The sequence below is a fragment of the Anneissia japonica genome, unplaced genomic scaffold (genome assembly GCF_011630105.1).
Source record: "Anneissia japonica isolate Jap-2015-1 unplaced genomic scaffold, ASM1163010v1 scaffold1231_len1163931_cov198, whole genome shotgun sequence".
Classification (NCBI taxonomy): domain Eukaryota; kingdom Metazoa; phylum Echinodermata; class Crinoidea; order Comatulida; family Comatulidae; genus Anneissia; species Anneissia japonica.
The window spans coordinates 647,911-670,256 of record NW_022728604.1 but is presented as its reverse complement, the minus strand read 5'-3'; the positions used below and the strand labels follow the sequence as shown (position 1 = coordinate 670,256).

At 35.3% G+C, this 22,346-nt stretch overlaps 2 protein-coding genes across 2 annotated transcripts in view; both read right to left on the bottom strand.

Annotated features, from left to right (window-relative positions):
• Positions 1 to 4,461: 4,461 nt before the first annotated feature.
• On the bottom strand, positions 4,462 to 10,442 carry LOC117114388 (arylsulfatase-like). The gene is made up of 2 exons (XM_033258046.1): positions 10,434 to 10,442; positions 4,462 to 6,898 (listed from the first exon to the last, which is right to left on the bottom strand). The coding sequence occupies exons 1-2, from the start codon at positions 10,440 to 10,442 to the stop codon at positions 5,384 to 5,386; spliced, it is 1,524 nt and encodes a 507-aa protein (XP_033113937.1). The 3' UTR covers positions 4,462 to 5,383.
• LOC117114387 (fibrillin-2-like) overlaps positions 9,986 to 22,346 on the bottom strand; it is a gene marked incomplete at its 5' end in the record, with an annotated part of 36,843 nt that continues 24,482 nt past the window's right edge. The window contains 17 exons of the mRNA XM_033258045.1: positions 9,986 to 12,474; positions 12,813 to 12,929; positions 13,720 to 13,833; positions 14,052 to 14,165; positions 14,625 to 14,738; positions 14,976 to 15,089; positions 15,447 to 15,560; positions 15,954 to 16,067; positions 16,293 to 16,403; positions 16,964 to 17,074; positions 17,484 to 17,597; positions 18,066 to 18,179; positions 19,345 to 19,458; positions 20,104 to 20,211; positions 20,875 to 21,067; positions 21,206 to 21,282; positions 21,530 to 21,629. Of these exons, the coding sequence (XP_033113936.1) occupies positions 10,451 to 12,474; positions 12,813 to 12,929; positions 13,720 to 13,833; positions 14,052 to 14,165; positions 14,625 to 14,738; positions 14,976 to 15,089; positions 15,447 to 15,560; positions 15,954 to 16,067; positions 16,293 to 16,403; positions 16,964 to 17,074; positions 17,484 to 17,597; positions 18,066 to 18,179; positions 19,345 to 19,458; positions 20,104 to 20,211; positions 20,875 to 21,067; positions 21,206 to 21,282; positions 21,530 to 21,629 (3,867 nt within the window). The remainder of the gene's footprint in view (positions 12,475 to 12,812; positions 12,930 to 13,719; positions 13,834 to 14,051; positions 14,166 to 14,624; positions 14,739 to 14,975; positions 15,090 to 15,446; positions 15,561 to 15,953; positions 16,068 to 16,292; positions 16,404 to 16,963; positions 17,075 to 17,483; positions 17,598 to 18,065; positions 18,180 to 19,344; positions 19,459 to 20,103; positions 20,212 to 20,874; positions 21,068 to 21,205; positions 21,283 to 21,529; positions 21,630 to 22,346) is intronic.

The window sequence follows — 22,346 nt, the reverse complement described above, 5'->3', positions numbered from 1 at the left end:
GCTATATTCTTTAGATAAGCCGTTAAATTGGCTAGTGTGAATTATAAGACTTTTATAGTAAAAAGACAAAACTTCATTGTTTTTTATTTCTGTTTCATTGGAAGTGAATAACTTATTTGATCCGCAAATGTGCAGTGTTTTCATTGACTTTGTAAGGGTTCTTTATAAGGGTTTTCAATGTTTTAATAAATACTATAATTTGGTTTTTCTAAGTACAGTACTTGTAACAATACCTTTTTTGAAAATTTAAAACTATAAAAAAATACAGTAATCGTTATTATTTTATTATATAATTTAATATTATAATAGAATTAACTTTGAACTTTGAAATGTATGTTTTAACCAATTATTTATGGTTGTCAAAAAATAGGCCAAAATAGCAATAAATATAGGCAGAGGAAAGAGAACGCTATACTTTATAGAGAACCTACATAGCTTTTTCGTAATGATTAGTGAAGTCGCACTTCAACCATAACCATAAGCTATACAAACGCGTACGCTCTGCCTTTTGTAATGCCAGGACCATCATTTGATATGGTTCATCAAGATTTTGTTTGTTTGTTTGAATGGGCTGTCAATGTTTATAGAAAAATATATTTATGATAATCTGTATTTATTCAGGTCTGTTGTACAATTCACAAACCTTGTAGTAATATGTGCTTCGTCTGATATTGCACCTACAGTGTTTGCTATATTTCATATTAATAAACATGTTACGCTAAATATCAATATGCATTAATTTTAATCTTAACTTTAGAAATGTATTAGTATAAATTAATGTTTCACGACAGTGCAGTCACTTCATATAATGCATAGCTCCGCCATGTGCCTGAATAATTATGCACACAGTACTTTTTTTAGCCAATTCATTATTTTATGATCAAGGAAATTTTTGTTGAATTTTTACATTGTCCTTTGACACTTCTTACTTATGTCAATATGTATAAAACTCCATAAGCTTTTATGATGGTCCATTCATTTGTTTTTGCGTAATCATGCTAACAAACAGACAATATTGGCCGTATTCGATGGTCGTTCTTCGTTAAACCATGCCCACATGCGCAGTGGTAAAATCCTACTTATCGAAGATGACCAGTCGAATAGAAAACTGGTAAATACGCGACAGAACAAAATGGCTGCATAGCTGTCTCTTATACACATCTTTCTTTAGATAAGCCGTTAAATTGGCTAGTGTGAATTATAAGACTTTTATAGTAAAAAGACAAAACTTCATTGTTTTTTATTTCTGTTTCATTGGAAGTGAATAACTTATTTGATCCGCAAATGTGCAGTGTTTTCATTGACTTTGTAAGGGTTCTTTATAAGGGTTTTCAATGTTTTAATAAATACTATAATTTGGTTTTTCTAAGTACAGTACTTGTAACAATACCTTTTTTGAAAATTGAAAACTATAAAAAAAATACAGTAATCGTTATTATTTTATTATATAATTTAATATTATAATAGAATTAACTTTGAACTTTGAAATGTATGTTTTAACCAATTATTTACGGTTTTCAAAAAATACAGTACTAGGCCAAAATAGCAATAAATATAGGCAGAGGAAAGAGAACGCTATACTTTATAGAGAACGTACATAGCTTTTTCGTAATGATTAGTGAAGTCGCACTTCAACCATAATCATAAGCTATACAAACGCGTACGCTCTGCCTTTTGTAATGCCAGGACCATCATTTGATATGGTTCATCAAGATTTTGTTTGTTTGTTTGAATGGGCTGTCAATGTTTATAGAAAAATATATTTATGATAATCTGTATTTATTCAGGTCTGTTGTACAATTCACAAACCTTGTAGTAATATGTGCTTCGTCTGATATTGCACCTACAGTGTTTGCTATATTTCATATTAATAAACATGTTACGCTAAATATCAATATGCATTAATTTTAATCTTAACTTTAGAAATGTATTAGTATAAATTAATGTTTCACGACAGTGCAGTCACTTCACATAATGCATAGCTCCGCCATGTGCCTGAATAATTATACACACAGTACTTTTTTGAGCCAATTCATTATTTTATGATCAAGGAAATTTTTGTTGAATTTTTACATTGTCCTTTGACACTTCTTACTTATGTCAATATGTATAAAACTCCATAAGCTTTTATGATGGTCCATTCATTTGTTTTTGCGTAATCATGCTAACAAACAGACAATATTGGCCGTATTCGATGGTCGTTCTTCGTTAAACCATGCCCACATGCGCAGTGGTAAAATCCTACTTATCGAAGATGACCAGTCGAATAGAAAACTGGTAAATACGCGACAGAACAAAATGGCTGCATAGTGCATAACTTAACGCTGATTAACGCATGGTTACGTTAATTTTCGTTGTCAACGAAGTATATTTTACGAACCAGTGGAATGAAAATAATACTCAATGAAAATTCGTACTCAACGAAATGAACCAGTCGAATAAGCCCAATGAATACATAGCCCCCTTGGTGGATCTGAATTTTAAACGTAGGCCTTATACTTATTAACTTATACTTGTTTCCGTGTGTTTGGTTTGTGACGGAACAGCACCTCCTATTGGCGGTGTTCCTTTTTAGCAATTTTGGTACGTTTATGTTAATCAACACATGCTTTCACTTTGTTCTTATTTGTCACGTTCATTTGCTGAATTTTGTAAACTAAATAATAATCGTAAAATTATGATAAAGGTTATCGACGCTCATCAATGCATCTCTCTATGAAATTTTAAATAAAGAAAATACACCATGCAAATATCTTCACATGAATTTTGTTCTGGCTAAGTACTGGTGGATGTTCCTCTATTATATATAACACTTACAGCAGAACCCATAAAGGACCGTGTCCCCTTAATAGGGGTACCATTATTCAGGGAACACTAACCAAAAACGTACAATTGTTCCCTTGAGGGTTTTTGGCATGTTTTCATACAAAGATGACATACATTTTTTATAATTTTATTTTTATTGACATTGAATCAGTTACAGTAGAATTAGAACAAATTTATAGCAATAATTTACAATACAAGTACAATTCATTTATAATATGCAATCAGCAGTAATGTAATTAAAACAACAATACTGTAGTTCCAAATATTATTTCATGATACAATGTTGATGGTCAAATATTATTTTCCTTAAATATTGAGCTTTCTATTGGATGGAAGTAGCATGGATAGAGTAATGACTTAGAATGAGGAAGGGTGCATATTATGGTAAGGATTAGAATCCTCTATAATGTACACGAAAAACAAAGAAAAACAAATTCCCATGGTTAAGGGTTAAAATTGACAATATTTGATTCTGCTGTTGGTGGAAAAAAGTTTCCCCTTAATGGTTAGTTAACCATTTGGCGCTCTCAGAAAGTGTCCCTGTCCCCTTATTAGGGGTGTCCCCTTAATATGGGTTAGCCGTAGTGTTAAAAGATACATTTCCCCTCGTTTCACGAAAAAGCGTCCCCTTTATATAGGGGTGTCACAAAGGAGGGTTCTAATAATTTACTAGAAAGTTTAGTGTTACGCGTTCAATATATGATGGATCAAACCACCTTTTGTGCTTGGTTTTATTACTTCGGGTAGTGACGTCATGTGTATGCAGTATAAAATCAAAGCTGCTGTAAATTTCTGTAGATAGTGGTCAGACTTTGTTTGCTAACTAATTTATTTGAGAATTTTATTTATAAAAAACTAATTGAAAAGTTAGCGGCAGTCTGGTTAGTGGAACTTTTGTGTAATATTTTATCGTTGTAGATTGAAGAAATGGTTGATTTTAAGCTGTGATTTTAAACTTGAAATCGTATCTTGTGCCATGCGTTTGTAACCACAAATGTAGTAATGACTAAATTATATTATTTATTATATTGTGGTTATGATTAGCATAAATGATTAAATGGAATCGTTAATTTTGATCACCAAGACAAATGAATGTCTCAGGACATCCGTCTAGCAGGACCGGCGTTCATACAATCACGTCAGTTAGGGTGGATTAAGTTTTATGGGCTTTTGAAATGCTATTTTCTAGCGTAACATTCAGAAATATTGTATGTGGTGCTAGACATTTCTTCTGGCTATGAGTATGACCACTGCAACGGTCTGTGTGGACAGCTTCAACCGCAGGCCGTCTACTAACCATACCCACTACCGTATGCATCCCTAAACATTTCTCTTAATAATGTCCAAGCTTTACCGTCGATATTTTTCGTCCCTTTTGATTTCAAATGTTCTAACGTCTCGGAAGTAATATTGAAACATTTGTTAGTGATTTGATAAAAGAAATTTCACGTTAAAAATATAAAACTATGGTGTCGTTTACAACATACGCATTCAGCAACAACACTCGCCGAGCTGCCATCTTTGCAGTGAATTAACTCGAGCGTTCAAAAGAACAACAAAACGAGTACCGCATAATGTGACTAATCAGACGCAAAAGGTGGATTGGTTTATCAACTGAAGGATAATCGGTGGAGCTTGGGTTCGAATCGTTTTATTAGCTATTTCACTAGACAATCTCTTCCACTTAAAATAGGCATAGCTACACCAATCATTTGAAATCTTGTAGACATTAATTCATAATATATTCTTTTATTCTCTGATTAAACCGTTCATATGACTTTTCTATGACATCATAATATTATTGATATATTTGCGTAAATTTTAAACCAGGGCCTATTTTTTAATTTTTTTTTTTTTTTTTTTTTTTTTTGCTTTCAGCAAATTATAGCTGTATGATAACAGTAATTAGAATTGAATACAATTATGTAGATGGCTACTTGTTTTAGGACTTACAGACAATTGTCCACAAAACAGAAATCTACATTTAGGGAAAACACACATTACAAAAGTTTCATTTGTGTTATTTTCAAACATTATACAAAGTACATAGTAAATAGGAACAAAAACATTCGTTTTTTCAAACAATTATTAGATAAACCATACATAGATATTTAGCCTTTATTTACTTGATGGGATACATTGCATTATATTGGTCTATTTCCTTTAGGCAAACCAAAATGTTATACTGACAGATATAAATATAGGCTATCTGTATTAGTATAATAAGTCTGTTGTCCCATGTCTAAGCACCTTCACTTCACCTAGTGTTTGCTAGATTTCTTATTACTAAACGTGTACCTGTTTATATTCAAAATTAATTATTCTGTTAGTTTCCAAATTACCAACAGGTATGTAAAATTGATTCTGTTAATTTAATTTCATCATATTATAAAACATAGCAATAGTTTATTATTCCATCGGCATGTTTTTAAACAGATCTTTTGAAAAATACTAGGAAACGTGTGAAAAAGATACATATAGTATATTATAAAGTACTATAAAAGACCATGTTGATTTTAGTGAGATGAAATACTCCTTGTAGAGTGTTTTATTCTTTTCATGACAAAACGTCATCGAAGTTCATCTTTTCTATAAAATCGCGTTTACACGATGGGAAATTAGCACATGGAAAGAGCCATGGCCACATTGGCATGTCAAACTGGGACCATCCGCTATCATCACGCCCTCTCTGATGTTTAGTTATTTCATGGAGTATCTCCTGAACGACGTGGTTGTATTTGTTTACACATAGCGGTGTTGTTTCTCCAGGATCTTCATGAATGTCATACAAAAGAGGGGTTTGAAGTGTGTTCTTTCCACAACCGCGATCGCCGCTAGTAGCCACGTGTAGTTTATATTGCCCATACGTCACGGCACTTGGACCAGACATTTCACAGTAATGAAACAGCGCCTTATGTTGTGAATTGGCGTGCACGTTGCTCGCGAAGCGTAGCAAAGACTTTCCGTCCATTGGCGAATTTGTGATATTTAAAGGTAGGCCAACTATTTCCAATATTGTTGGCATTATATCCATTATTGACGTCACTTCTTTTATTGTGGAATTTTGAGGCAGTTTTCCAGGCCAACGTATGATACCCGGTACTCGGATACCACCTTCCCAATTACTCATTTTTGAGCCTCTTAGCCTGATAATTTGTCCTTTGTTGTTGGATACCGCTCCAGCAGAACCACGTTGATTAGGAGGGGCCATGTCCTTAAAAGCTGGTCCGTAAATCTGTGGCCCATTGTCAGATATAAAAATCACAACAGTTTCATTGTCTATCCCATTTTGTTGCAAACGATTAACAATTTTACCCACGCTCCAATCGATTTCTATAAGAGAGTCTTGGTAAGGACCCATGTTCGAGGAACCTTTAAAAGAGTAAGAGGGAGACACAGGTGGATGGAGTTTATTAAACGCCACATACAAGAAGAAAGGAGACTGCTTCTGATGACTTCTATCAATAAAATCCAAAGATTCTTTCGTGTACAGTAAAGTAAAATTATCATACAAATTTGCGTCGTATTGTTGAGCAAGGATATCTTTGTCACGAAAGAATACGCAGCTAGGTTTACCGAGTAGCGTAAATTTAGCAGCCATGACGTACGACACAAGAAATGCAATGAGAAAACATACTATGGTTACAAGAAACGACATCCTGGTATACAGACGAAATGGTACGGGAACAAGAATAATAATCAAAAGACAGTTCCAAATAACTTTGCTCGTTAGATAGAAGTATATTAATTTTCCCAAGTGGAGTAAAGACGGGATATTAGCAACACAAGACCGACCATGCGACACAAGTGTGCCTAGCCACGAGTCAAACCCTCTATTTACAGGCAAGAACCGTCCATTGCTTCCTATTCCAAGATGCCATTTGCCAAACATTGCCGTCGCGTAGCCACGATGTTTTAAAGCTTCAGCAATTGTTGTTTCTTCGAGAGGAAGACCTGCTTCGGAGGCCAGACTGAACAGGACATCGTGGTCATAAATGTGTCCTCTCACCAGACCATAACGGACAGGCAATCGACCTGCAAGTAAGTATAAACACCAACAATATTTATCAATCTTCGAAACAATTTAATTGATATAAATGTACATATACATAAATTTGCTGGTTAAGTCATCCTGCTCGGGGTTTTTTTTCGCACAGTATATATACTGTCTCTTATACACATCTAGATGTGTATAAGAGACAGATATTATAGAGTACTATAAAAGACCATGTTGATTTTAGTGAGATGAAATACTCCTTGTAGAGTGTTTTATTCTTTTCATGACAAAACGTCATCGAAGTTCATCTTTTCTATAAAATCGCGTTTACACGATGGGAAATTAGCACATGGAAAGAGCCATGGCCACATTGGCATGTCAAACTGGGACCATCCGCTATCATCACGCCCTCTCTGATGTTTAGTTATTTCCTTCTAGATACGCCACTGATGGAGATCAAATTATTTTTAACAATTTAATATAACAAGGAAATAAGACATTTTTATAACAATGCTTAAAAGAATGTCCTGTTGGTGACTTCTTTTATTCGTTCGTTAATTATATTCCATAATATAGATCCCTGTGTTGTAATCGTGTGTCTTGGAAGATCAGTGTGGAAATTATGACTGTTGTTGGTTGAGAATGTTTCGACGTTTCGATTGAGTTGCGTCAATCGTCTTCAGGAGAATAATACCTGCAGCAAAATTTAAAACAGGGAAATATGTTTGGGAAAACTAAACAATAACTGAGACTACGTGTGAAAAGGCTAATACAAAAGCCAGTATTATAGGCCTTACATTAATGCAGTTCAAGATGCACAAACTGCATTTTCTATCATCAACCGGTATATCGTTATAACGCTCTGTTTAAATTGCATCGGGGCGCAACCTGACCTACAGCTCGTCTATATCGTCAAGAAAGTGATTACATAAATAGCGGTACCATAACTGGATTTAAATGAACGATAAGAGCGCAGTTTATTCTGCAATCAATGAAAACGTCTTCTTTCCAGCGATTTTCTACGAACAATTTAGCTGCGCTATGAGCTTGACTTACCTAATTACAAGTATTTGTTTGTTTGTAAAATTTGTTTACAGTCCATTTTGGAGAACAGCATTTTGACTTTATGACACCAGTTTTTTACATTGTTATTTGCTAAATGTTGAGACCAGCGAAAGACTTTGCTTGGATACCGGTTTTCATACTCCACAGTATAGTTACTGACTGTATCTGACGCACTATCCCATGTCACCAAGCATCATCATTCGGAATATATTTTCCAACTCCATGGAAAAAGCGACATGCACGGTAAAAAGTTTTTCAAAGAGTATAGCAGGCCTGCTGTAGTCAGTGGCGTAACGATGGGGTCGGGGGCCCTGTGTATTTCTGAAACTGGAAGCCCTTTTTGGGTCCGCGTCACCAATTCCATCGTGGGATTTTAAATGTGCATTGTTATTCTAAATGTTTTTAACGACGAATAAATGATATAATATGGATCCAGAAAATTGAGGCCATGGAGGGACTTTCACAGTTCAGTCTATACCACCAGACCCACCATGGTTGGGGCTGAGGTAAGAAAATTTATTAATATGGCACCTTTAGATGGCTGGAAATGGCACTTCACCGACATAAAATTGTGAATATATATATTTTTTTTATTTCCAGTTAAAAAATATTTTGACAAATTTAGTGAGGCCCCGGACCGGCAGCTCCCCGCCCCCTCACTCTTTATTCCGCCACTGGATATAATATGATATGTCTTACAGTCGATTTCAGGCACACATTATGCTGTTGCCCTTGTGGGACTGAGATAAGAAAATGTATTATTATGGCACGTCTAGATGGCCGGAAATGGCACTCACAAACTTAAAATTGTGAATGTAATTTTCTTTTTATCACCATTTTTTATTTTTTATTTATTCTTTTACAAACTTAGTGGGGTCCCGGGCCGAGAGGGGCACCGTCGGGTCGACGGGGCCCCCTCTCTTTAATCGTTATAATATGATATATGCCCTACAGTCGATTTCAGAGATACATTATGGTATTATTTATCAACAAAGTCCTTTTTGGTCAGGGTGCTAGATCGTGGAACCTATGGGTAGGCCCCTTCGGGGCCCCTAGAATTCGGGGGCCCTGCGGACCGCCGCATGAGAGCGCATAGGCGTTACGCCACTGGCTGTAGTAACTTGCTTCTCCCATAAGGGTCTCATCGTGTTTGAGCTACCCGATAAAAACCGGTACCAGCTACTCTCGTCTGTCGACAACAGGGGCTGGACACTGGGATAACCCTACTCTTACGTCTCGAAAGATGTACTATTTTCTTTAAAGTGCAAATCGATCAAATTTGTCTACACTGGGCTTACGGTTTATAGTCCGTATACCGGTAAAGTGATTAAATAGATACCAGAAAGATTTCTAAAATAGGTTGTAGTGAAATTATAAGTATAGACAGTGACGAATCCAGGAATTTGAAATAGAGGGGCCCATAGACGGACTTTCACAGATGGGAGGATATATACTACCTCAGTCCTGAGGTAAGAGAATTGACACCTCTCGATGGTTGGAAAAGTTTTAGTAGAATTTTCTTTTTCTCATTTTCTGTTTTTTTCTGAACCCACCACTGATAGATTATAATATACAAAGTAGATATTTTCAGTGTCTAAACAAACAAAAAAAAACAAAAAAAAAACCTCTGAGCAGGAAAGGGGTGCTTTTCCAAATCCTTCTTTTCATTGGCGCCAAAAACCCTACGGCCTCTTACTACACGTCGAGCGTTCATCCAACATTTCCATTCAAGCCAATCCATCTCTTTTTCATCTGTCTTCCGCCAGCCCGTTCTGAGGACCTACTTCTTGCCTCCTTAGATGTCTATGTTAATTTGTGTATGTCTTCTTGGATTTGGATATTTTTCCTACAATTACCTTGTTTATGCGACTTATATTGATTATGATTATACGTAGGCCTATACTTTCAGAAAAGTGATGAATTATTATTTGTCATTTAAGATATTAGGTCTAATGTAACTATGAATGAATTAGATAACACAATTAGAGTTATATTCAGTTTTGCGTTATGTAATCATGTAATTTTTAATGATATAGACCCAAATTTAAATCATATGAAGAAGCGAAATTGGAAAAGAAACAATAATCGACTATAATATTTGATTGTGTAAACAACATTTATTTTCATAAAGTCTCATCTTTGGTTATAAAAACAATAGTTATAAATTTTAATGAAATAAATTATATTCCAAATCATTATTAATATTAATATACACAAACTTGTTTCGTTTTTAGGTGTACCATATTCAGTTCGGCTCCATACGGTTTCATACCACCCCTCAAACTTCGCTTTCTTTTACGTTACTTTATCCCGTAATTTATTCAGTTTTTTTCATACAGTACATCATTTTTCATAAGTTGATTTGAAAATTTTCTCAAATTAATTACACGCAGGTATTTATATCTGACGGAATTAAATCCCAGACTATTTCGCTTAACAATTAACATGATAGATGGGTGGTATTTTCCTGTGGAGATGTTGTAGAATTGATAACACCTCTAACATGTCGTAATGCAGAAAAGCCTGGTATAATACAAAGCATTACCGTAGACATTGTTAAGATTATAAACACTTAGGAACCTCGGATGGATAGTCGCACCTTACTGGCGTTGCATGAATGTTAAAGACAAGTCCGGGCTGACAATCTTGAGGGTAAGTTATATCATCATAACACTGGTAAAATTTATTGCAGTCTGTTGGGTGTTCGTAGTATCCATCATCCTTGCCCTTGCAAAATTGGTCGTCGATTTGTAATTTAACTCCACAGGGTCCATCCACTATTGTCGGTAGAGAACACGTGCGAATAGCCGGATTATACACGTGTCCTGCAACGCATGTGATGATTTGTGAAACATTGTCGACACACTTGTAGTACTTGTCACAATACTGATTGAATCCGTAAGAGCCACTTAGTTTTCCTGAACACAATGGGTCTTGTTGATACTGTGTTTGGTGCGTGCACTGTGGAGGTCCTGTATTCGAAGACGAGTCGCAAGTTCCGATGGCAGCATTATACACCAACCCTGGAGAACAATTTGGTCGCTTAGTAATTCCATTCATACAGCTATAATACTGAGAACAACTTGTGGTGTCCACGTAGTTCCCGTCGTGCTTTCCGACGCAGAAGCAGGAGCCCTGTGGTGTTTGACATTCCATAGCATCTGCATTGTAAGCAAGACCTGCACTGCAGACCCTAGCCGCCATGAAGCCATCTTGGCAAACAAAGTATTTGGTACAGGAGTTTGGGTACGGATACCTGCCATTAGGTCTATCAATACAGAGAGGATCTGGGGCTCTGCATTCTGGAACATTGATAATAGAGTCGCATTTCTTTGTATTATAATTGAAAACAAGATCACCATCGCATTCAAGACGACGAATGGGAACACCAAGGATGCACTCGTAGTATCCCTTGCAGTAGTTATTATCTGGGAAGTAGCCATTAGGCTCTAAACAGACAGGATGCACACCGCCATTATATTTGCAGCCAGTGAGATACTTTTCTATGTTACACGTAAATTCGATCTCATCGAAAGCCTGTCCAAGAGGACAAGCAATGTGCTTGGCTAGCCCGTATTCGCATATATAATACATGTTGCAGTTTCCAGGATCTGGGTATATTCCATCACTTTTATCCCAGCAAAATGAATCAAAGACAACCTGCGGCGCTGCACATCCCGGTACATTAGTGTGGTAATCGCATTTTTCAGTTGCCTCGTTATACACTAAACCAGCTGGGCAGATGTGATGGTAGGTGTATCCATTTGAACACTGATAAAACTTCTCGCAGTTTAATGGATCTCTGTAGAGTCCGACAGCACTCTTCGTGGAGCAAAAATCTCCGGTTTGGCCAACCTGCGAACACCGTCCAGTTGTGGGTGGATAGTCACAGAGGTCTTTTTGTACGTCGTATACCAATCCCGTTAAACATGTGCTAACAGTGCTGTAGCCACTGACGCACTGGACAAATTTACTGCAATCATTGGGATATTCGTAGTTGCCATCTGACTTATCAATGCAGTACATGTCACCACTTTGTCCTTGGTCACATTCAATTAACGAGTAAGGGAAATCACAGCGTTTGAGAACCTCGTTGTATACTAGGTTAAAGAAACAACCAGCAGTTTGTAGATTTCCCGAGGAGCAGATGAAGTATGTAGTACAGTCTGCAGGATTTTTATAGCTGCCGTCTAGTTTACCCTGACAGAATGGGTCATCGACTTGAGATGCAGTCGAGCATTCAGGGACATTGTACGGGTAATCACAGTTGCCGGTTCTTGGATTGAATACCAGACCATCTTGACACTGCCATCTGTATTCGACACCGCCTCCGCACTGAATGTATTTACCACAATTTGATGGATACAGGTAAAGTCCGTCCTGGCGGCCAGAACAAGCTCCATTGCTCTGGTCACTGCAGCCGGGAACATTAGCAGGCCAATCGCAATATCCTTTGGGATTGAAAACTAAACCATGCTGGCACTCAAGTTTGTGGGTTTGGTAGTTGCTGCAGGAGAAGTACCTTGCGCAAACAGACCAATGACTGTAAAGCCCGTTTTTCTTGTGATCACAGAACATATCCTCAGCTGTAAATAGATATTAGGCGTATTTATTAATGGAATGTCGTCATCACTCACGTCATCATTGATATCGTATGTAGCCATAGTTGGCACTATAGTATAGCTTTGTCTACACTATCAAATTTCATCAAACAAAGCGTCACATAAAATTTGATGGAACATAGAGTTGAACACGTTAACGTTTTTGATACAATTTGATGATATGTGATATGACGTCATCGTACCCATATATGGGCACATCACATTTTTTGTCACATAAAATTTGTTAGTGTAGACAAAGCTTTAGACAACATCACTGAGATAATAGTTAATTTCACTGATAACATTTCTCAAGTAATACTCACAATATTGGCAGTTCTTTCCAAACCAGGCAGAGGGACATCGGCAAGTATATGTTCCCGGACCGCTATTGATGCATATTCCTCCATGTTTACAAGGATATTTATCACACTCATTCACAGCTAAATCAAAGAATAGAAAAGAAAAATTAGATTAGAAAAATTAGGCCCTGATATAGTAATGTAAATTAATGAAGATATTTACCAGTATTATGTATGATGAAATTGGTTTTTTAACTGTAAAGGTTGGTAGATTGATTGATTGGTTGATTGATTGATTAGTTGACTTATTGATTTGTTGTATCAACTTAATGATTTATTGATTATTAATACATAGATAGACTGATTGATTGTTTGACAGATTGACTTTTACGGGAGGCTTTGCAATGTACTAACACCACTTTCACTATTTAGAATTTAAACACAAAGCTCCACGCAATGTTGTCCCGTTGACACGTTTAAAAGCTGTGTTTAGACAGCTTATTGTGCTTAGGATCTTGACGTGTTTAGAATTAAAATGCTTAGGTATTTGAAATCATGATGTAAAATACCTAAGCACATTTAATTCTAAGCACGTCAGGCACCTTTACAAACGTTAGGCCTGGCCCAAACACGTTTAGCTTTTAGACGTGTCACCGTAGACGGACAGCATTGTGTGGAGCTTTGCGTTTAAATCCTCCACGCTGTTTTTACAGTGTAGCCTAGTATGTAATATGTGGTCAAGTGAGTCTATGGCCATACGAGTGGGCACAGAATACTTTCAGAAGAGCAAAGAGTTGCGTACGCGTTTTCAGCTGTCGTTTACTTGCGTTTTCACGATGGCAGCACATGGTACGATGGGACCCTGTAAGGAGCTGAGTAGTAGGAATGAGTTTGAAAATGAATCAGGGAATGAGCTTTAAAGCTAACTTACATGTTTCACAATTCACTCCTTCGTAGCCCGGATAGCATACGCATTGGTACGAGTCGACTAAATCTTTGCATGTGGCTCCATTTTGACAAGGTTGACTGTAGCATTCATCAATTTCTGTAGCAAGAAATAACAACAGGATGTAAATTGGAACAATCTTATAGTTAACGACATGTGTATTACAGTAAAGACTTGGAACATCTTTTGAGATGATGAAGGCCTATTAGTAATGGTAATAATAATAATAATAATAATAATAATAATAATAATAATAATAATAATAATAATAATAATAATAATAATAATAATAATAATAATAAAAAATATGATGTTACCTTGATCGCATGTTAATCCATTATAGCCTGGAGCACAGTTGCACCAAAACATATTCTGCAGATTAATGCACGTGGCTCCATTTTGGCACGGTAAACTAGCACACTCATCTATGTCTATAAAGAATTGACAAGAACTTTATAACCAATCGACCAAATTGTTGTAGATACTTTATCAAACCAGTCTGTTATTTGAATCAGAGTTTAAGATAGGCCTACTTATATTAATGAGCAACATATAATGGAATATGTTAATCATGTATCTAAATCAGTAGGAGGTTAATTCTGTACTGATGTCTGTGAATTTTTTACATTTAATAAATCATATAGTTGAGTGATTTTCGTATAGGTGTAATTTTGCCCTACCTGATGTGGAAATTTAATGAATACTCTGTACGTTTGAAAACAATTGCGAAAAATCGCAAGTTGTTCTTGGGTGGGACTCGAACCCACGATCTCCAAAATGATTCTCGTTAAATGATTCCGGTTTTCATTCACTGTCATTTGAACAATGTTCGATCGAATATAAATTGATTAAATTGATTGATTGATTGATTGACAAACATGAAAACTCACCAATCTCACACCTATTGCCAGTAAATCCTGGGACACATGTACACTTATACCCTCCTGTCGTCTGCTCACAAGTTCCACCATTTTTACACGGGCTTGATCGGCACTCATCTACATCTACATTTAAAAGGTAGTGAATATTTAGCCGGTAGAACGTTTATTACGGTATGTTTACACCGTATTTTTGTTGTAATTAGTGAGGGCATACTCCACCCTAAACTTAAGGAGGTTAATTCGAGATAGCCCCTAAAATACACGTTTTAAAATATGTAAAGCATTAAAAACTTTATTGTGCATTGTATTTCCGTTTTTATAAGTACCGGTATATAATTTCTCAAAATGTAGTATACGTACCAATTTCACACAATTTGCCTGTATATCCGTTTTTGCAAATACATTTGAAGTCGTTAACCAGATCAACACAGCCGCCTCCATTCACACATCGGTTTGGTGAACAATCATCAATGTCTAGAAGTAAATAATACATGGTTATACTGTATCCTTGATATATACATAGTAAGCTATATATTTGTACGATACAAAGTGACAAAGCATTATAAAGTAATAGGCCTATTCCTGATACAGTAGTATTATACATTTATATAGGCTACCTTAAAATAAAAATTTTAAATCTGTATTATAGCATTTTATAGTAAGCGGTGTCATGGTAGAAGCGTCCTCGTCGCGGCCCTGGTTAACGTCAATTCTACCACCAGCACACAGTGGACACGATAAGAAGAAGAGTACGTAATATAATTTTATATATCACTAATAGAGGTACTTATATCTTCATAAGCAATGTTAATGTTTAGTCACGTGACTCACCTATTTCACAGTGTAAACCAGTGTATCCAGCCTTACAATAGCAGGTATAATACCCAATACGATTGTCACACATGGCTCCGTTCAGACAGGGATAAGATGCACATTCGTTGATATCTAGAGAATAAGAAATCAGAGTTTTTGAAATAATAGCGAAGGTTGCGTGTTCGCTGAACCATTGAGATCAAGTGTCCCAGTCCCTATTCCATCAAGCCTTAAAAGGCAAAATACTGAAAAACAACAATGCTGTGGGAAATGATGACTGGATATGTATTTATATATATACTGTATACATATAAATATATATATATATATATATATATATATACTCATATAAAGCAAAATGCCACATTTTAATACAGCCTATGCCTCCTATTGTGACCGATTTCTATTTGAAGTATTGAATTTATGTATATAATATATATAGTATATAATAATATATCGTCTTGTGATTTTTTATGTGGAAATAAAGTTTACCTAAATGGATCGAATTATAATCATAATGCTTACCGTGTTCACATATCATTCCTTCATATCCTGGAGGACAATTACACGTGAAGCCATTAAGTCCATCAATACACGTCCCACCGTTCATACATGAGGTATCGGTGCAATCGTTCGTATCTATAAAGACATACAAAAGGATTCGACATTATAGGGCCTACGTTTAATTGCTAATAATAATAATCATAAAGTTTGAGGATGGAATACGCCCTCAGCAACCATTAGAAATTGCTGTGTAAACGAATAGAAGCCTGCTGTCGGCTAAATAATCACTGTCAAAGTATATAATATAGATCCATGCATTAACAGCACACTAAACGAAAGTGTATACTGTACTGTACTTACTTATGTCACAGTTTCGGCCTTCGTAACCTACTGAACATGCGCAGTAGTAATCTCCTACTCCATCAATACATATTCCATTTACGCAAGGATCTGGTGAACAGTCGTTCTCATCTAAACGTTGTAAAGAAATTGGTGTAAATAATACGTATATATAAATAAATATAATAATTTGAATTTGATATATTATTTTGTGTAAAGATAATATACAAAATGATGGCGATGGCGATGATGATGATGATGATGATGATGATGATGATGATGAAGATGATGATGATGATGAAGATGATGATGATGATGATGATGATGATGATGATGATGATGATGATGATGATGGAAGATACAAGAGGTGGCTGTAGTGGTGGTAATGATAAGAATGATAATTATGATGATTATTATAATTATTGTGATGACTTTGATGCCAATGGGGATGATAATGATGATGTAAAATGTGAAGATATGGTATTAAGATGGGATCATGGTGATGATGACGATGTTTATGAGGATGTTGATGATGAAGATGAAATTATTGTGATGACGATGATGATGATAATGATGCAAGACGTAACTGATGATGATGATGCCATTCGTATAGGCTCCTATACCTACTTAAAACTTCTAACACTCTGCCTAATTTTAAAATCAATTATATAAAAAGCGGTAGTAATACTCACTGATTTGGCAGACGTCCCCGCGGTATCCTGTGCTGCAGTCGCATGTATAACCGTTAATACCATCGACACAGCTACCTTCCACGCACGGGTTAGGTGAGCACTCGTCGATGTCTGTCAACGGGAGGAAATAATAATAATGAATAATAATAACAATAATAATAATAAATATTATTAATAATACTAATTTTTATAATCATTATCATTTTTTATTGTTGTTTTCATAATCATTATAATCATCATCATCATCATCATCATAATATGTAACATATTATATAGGCCTGTATATATTACATATATATTATAAATATACACATATATATATATATATATATATATATATATATATATATATATATTCTCTTATACACATTATGTATGTATACCGGTATATGTATATATGTATATATAATATTCTTGCTTTTTTCTACATTAGTAGTTACCTATATTAATTAAGGACACACGTAAATGTGTTAGTTGGTAATGAAAACCACTAATTAGTCTGAATAATAATTGATCGTACCTATTTCGCAATGCTGCCCTGTGTACCCAGGCTCGCACCAGCACCAGTAATCATTAATCAGATCTTGGCATCGGCCGTTGTTCTTGCAGGGTTGTGGAATACAATCATCGATATCTATAAGAGAACAGGCATTTCGTTGAACACCGATTACTTACTGGTTGTGTAACCTAATTGCTTCAATTTGTGTCATATTATAGTCATGATGTGCCTATATATGGTCATGATGTGATGTCATCATGACCATATTTAGGCATGTCACATGGTTTTTTTTCAAAAAAATTTGATAGTCTGGGGAGGGCTTAAACTTAAAAAATGTTAATAATATAAATAAATATAAATTTTTGTTTTCCTTATTTTTTTAAAATTAAATTATTGTAATATCTTCAACCAGAGCTATGATATGGAACGCCAAAAAGACAAACCACAACGAAGTTTGGATTGGATTGGAAGTGGACATACATACGTGTGATAACTCCACTTTTGCTCTGCCCCACCTCACTGTTGCACCATGTCCACTTGTGTATTGTCCTTTTGGCGTTTCATAATAATAACGCTAACCAATTACAGTACTACTTTACTTACTTTCTTCGCAGAACAGTCCAGAATAACCTTCTGCACATAAACACACATAGCCGTTAACGAAATCTTTACATGTTGCTCCGTTTTGGCATTTATTCCCAATGCATTCATCTATGTCTGTATAGGTATGAGGGAAATATTGTTGAGATGTAAGCAATTATAAAACTAAAAGTCATAAAATTATATAAAGTTATAAAATTCAAACGCGAACAACGCTGTAAGTCGCTTGCTTCTGCATTGCATCACTGCGTTTTAATTGCACAAGTGTGAAGCGAGCCTTGTATCACCGGTGGCGCCAGAAATTTGCCGACAAGGGGTTAGACCCATGGTAAGACCACGATTGGCAATCAAAATAACGTTATTTTGATAGGAAAATTATTATTTGTTTAAATTTTTGGTTCGACGACAGGGGGTACAGGCCTGTCCGATGGGGTGGGGATGCTCTACCCGCTGGCTCGACCACTGCCTAGTGTACCGTAGTAAGGCTGATATTTCCAAAATAGATGCGAAGTTTATCTTTCGGACTTGCTGAGTTAGGTAGAATAGTTAAAATATCACACGAAGCTCCCGATGGTAAGTAAGCGTTTACTAGGTCAGAACCTAACGTGTTAATTCATGACTTTTATAAAGTTAGTTTCTTCTAAATGTCAACTCATACCCCGTATACCTAACATAGGCAATAACATTTACAAGGCGCTTTTTATCATCAAACAATGTAGGCCTATTATACAATACCGTAAAACCTCGAATTGAAGCCCAGTGGGCTTAATCTCAAAATGAAGCAGATTTCGAATTGAAGCCCCCCCCCCCCGCTCTTTAGTTTCCAAAATTAGCCTCGAAAAGGAGCCCATCTTAAAAAGAAGCCCACGGGCTTTTTTAGATAGCATCGGCTTCTTTTCGAGATAGTACAGATATACACTGTACATGGATTTCAAAAAACAAAACAAATTAAAAATGTTATACAGTAATTTAGGTGATTTAAGTAATTTTTCAGTTAAATACACTCCATGATACAGATTTTATTGTTTTATAGTACAAATTCGCAAAATTTACAGTACTCATTTTGAAAAGAAGCCCCCTCCCCCTCTTTATTTTGCAAGAGTAGTCTCGAAAAGAAGCCCATCTCGAAATAAAGCCTATCTCGAAAAGAATCCCATCTATAGTTCGCAAAAACAGAAAAAAAAAGAAGCCCAGGGCTTCAATTCGAAGTTTTACGGTATGTCAATGGTGTAACTTTAGGCCTCAAGGGAAACTGTCGAAAAAAAATTGTAAGCCTACTTACCATTCTCACAATTCCTACCACTGTATCCAGGGGGACAGACGCAAATATAGTCTGATATTTTATCTACACACGCTCCGCCATTTTGACATTGATTTGGCACACAGTCATCTGTGTCTACAATAGAAGAGTAGTCATTATCATTATCATCGTAATTATTCATCGTCATAATCACTTCCATCAGCATCACAGCCACCACCACCACCATAATCATCATAATCACCATTTATTATTATTATAATTATTACTATATTATTATTATTATTGCTGTTTTTACTGTAATATTTATTATTATATGTAACATTATCATTTATAGTTATCGCTTATAGTTAATATTAATATTATTATTATTTATATTATTGTTAAATATTATTACTATTATTATTATTACTATTAGTATTATTATTATTATTATTATTTTAATTTTTATTATTATTATTATTATTGTTATTATTATTGTTATTATTAGGTCCTTCTCATATTAAATGCTTGCGGTACACCACATACCACAAGCATTTAATTATATTATTATATTATTGTTAAATATTATTACTATTATTATTATTATTATTATTATTGGTATCATTATTATTATTATTATTATTTTTATTATTATTATTATTATTATTAGGTCCTTATCATATTAAATGCTTGCGGTACACAAGCATTTAATTATATTACTACTTCCTCATATAAACCGTCAAACAACCTATTATTATTGTCACCAGTCGTAAATTTTATAATCCATAGAAATTTACTTACTTATTTCGCATCTCTCGCCTTCAAAACCGCCAGGACAGATACATTCAAACGCGTTAGTTCTGTCCCGACACACGGCGCCATTTTCACATGGATTTGAAGCGCATTCATCTGTAAGATATAAAATTTAATAAAGAACGTAGTACATACTAGAAAGTGGCAAGCTGTCAATCAATTACAGTACTCTTTAAAATGAGTTATAAACTTGTTCGTGTTAATACTGAGACAATTTAAGCCATAACGATATTAAGACAATGTGTCAGGAAAGGCACTATTAAAAGAAATGAATGAATTCAAGAAAGAAAGTACTTTGGATTTTATAATTGCGTATTTTGTAGGTTAGGTAAGTACGGTACGTTGTAAGATTTCAATTACAATGAGAAAAATGTTCACCCCTATTAACAGAAACCTGCATAACACCAGCATAACGGCAGCATAACACCAGCATAACACCAACATAACGCCAGCATAACACCATTTTATATTGTTGCATAGACCCTTAAACTGATTCATAATTTACCGTATTTAAGGATACGGTATTTGTTATAAATTGTCTGTATGTAAATTGCAAATGCATTAGGTATAGCCTTTTTTAAGAGTGAATTTAAAGTGCCCCGTATATGTAGGCACTCTTTTTTGATTTAAAATTCACTTCTTTTTTTTTCTTTTTTTTTGCATTTAGGGTGTATCGACTATGAACAGCCAATCAACAAAGACAGTTATGACATAAGATTGTGTGAGAAAATTTAAGAATTAAGAAATTATTTAGCCTACCGATTGGATGAGAGCATCTAAATCGAACACGGTAATCGAGACACGTATCTCCATGTTTCTGCTCGGCGTTTCGGCAAATCAAGCCGATTGATGCCTCGCATTTCACGACTTGGCCCGTAGCCGTGTACGGAACTCCCGACGTAGTCTGACATTCGATTCCAAATGGAAAGTCACACAGCAAATAGGGATTTTCCTGCATGAAAGTATAATGATGAAAGAATAAATATGTGATTTCGGATTTCGTTATTAAAACAAAAATCACCGAATTAGATAGACTATTTGGTATTTTGTAGGTATGCTAAACATTATAAAAAAGATTTTGCAGCATTACCCGTTTAAGATCTTCTAACGTTTCGATGTCTCCTTCGCCCAAAGGACTGTCGCGGTTAAACCAACCAGTGAGATGTTCTGAAATAAAACCCAGCTCAAGTACAGTCAAATGATTTAGAATGATCATGTAAAATACAGATAATGGGTAAAATTAATTTTAATTATTTAGATAAATTACACTTACTTGTATGGCTATATTGGCCTATATGTTTTTTGTACTTTGAATTGGGTAGGCCTAAATGCATACATTATTTGAAAGTCCGATTTTGATTTTCTTTAAATGAATAGGCCTAGACATAAATCAGAGCTGGTTTTTTTATCTTACCTTGTTCGATCGGTGCATAGGTAGTATACTGCGTAGAGCTCACTACAGCAAATATTGCACAAAAACAAATATGAGAGTATTTAGAAAACATCTTTTTAAGCTGTTTTCTTTTTTACAAACGGTCCAGCACAAGAAAGAAAAACTTTCGTTTGATATGGATCTCAGGTCCCAATGTCTTCTTATATACACACACTCAAAGGCCTTGGCCTTGTCCTAAATAACGACACGGTGCGATCCACTGATGTCTTAAACCTCGCCAAGGAATGTTTCTTCCGAGAATCGCGAAGGGCAGGAAAGTAACCAGAGAGTATACGGTTTGAACCAATCAGGAGAGGGTTTCTAAACACATGCTTAGATCTCCATGCTTAGATTTAAGAATGGAAAGAGTTCCCACTAATCTCGTACCGTATTATGTGGTTCGATGATTATGATTTTGAAATTAGGCTGAAGTCATAATGTGGATCAAAATTATGAATATTATGATTATACCTATAGTAATATAGGCCAGGTCTACTTAGGCCTACTATTTCCTGTTTTTTATCCAGGTTTGGCTAACATCCGCGCACACGAATTGAGTGGACTTAGCCAACAATAGTTACGTCATCGTTTAAGTCACGCCTACTCCTCAATTCCACCGTGTCATACTCAATGAATACTATACTGTATATTAATACTGATTATAATTGCTATTTTTGGTGATCCGCTAACGTTAGCGGATCACCTATTGTTATTGTCAGGATCTTTTTTTTCTTTTTATTCTTCTTTCTTTCTCCCCTTTTCTGTTCGCACGATATCTCAAAAACTGCCACGAGTTACC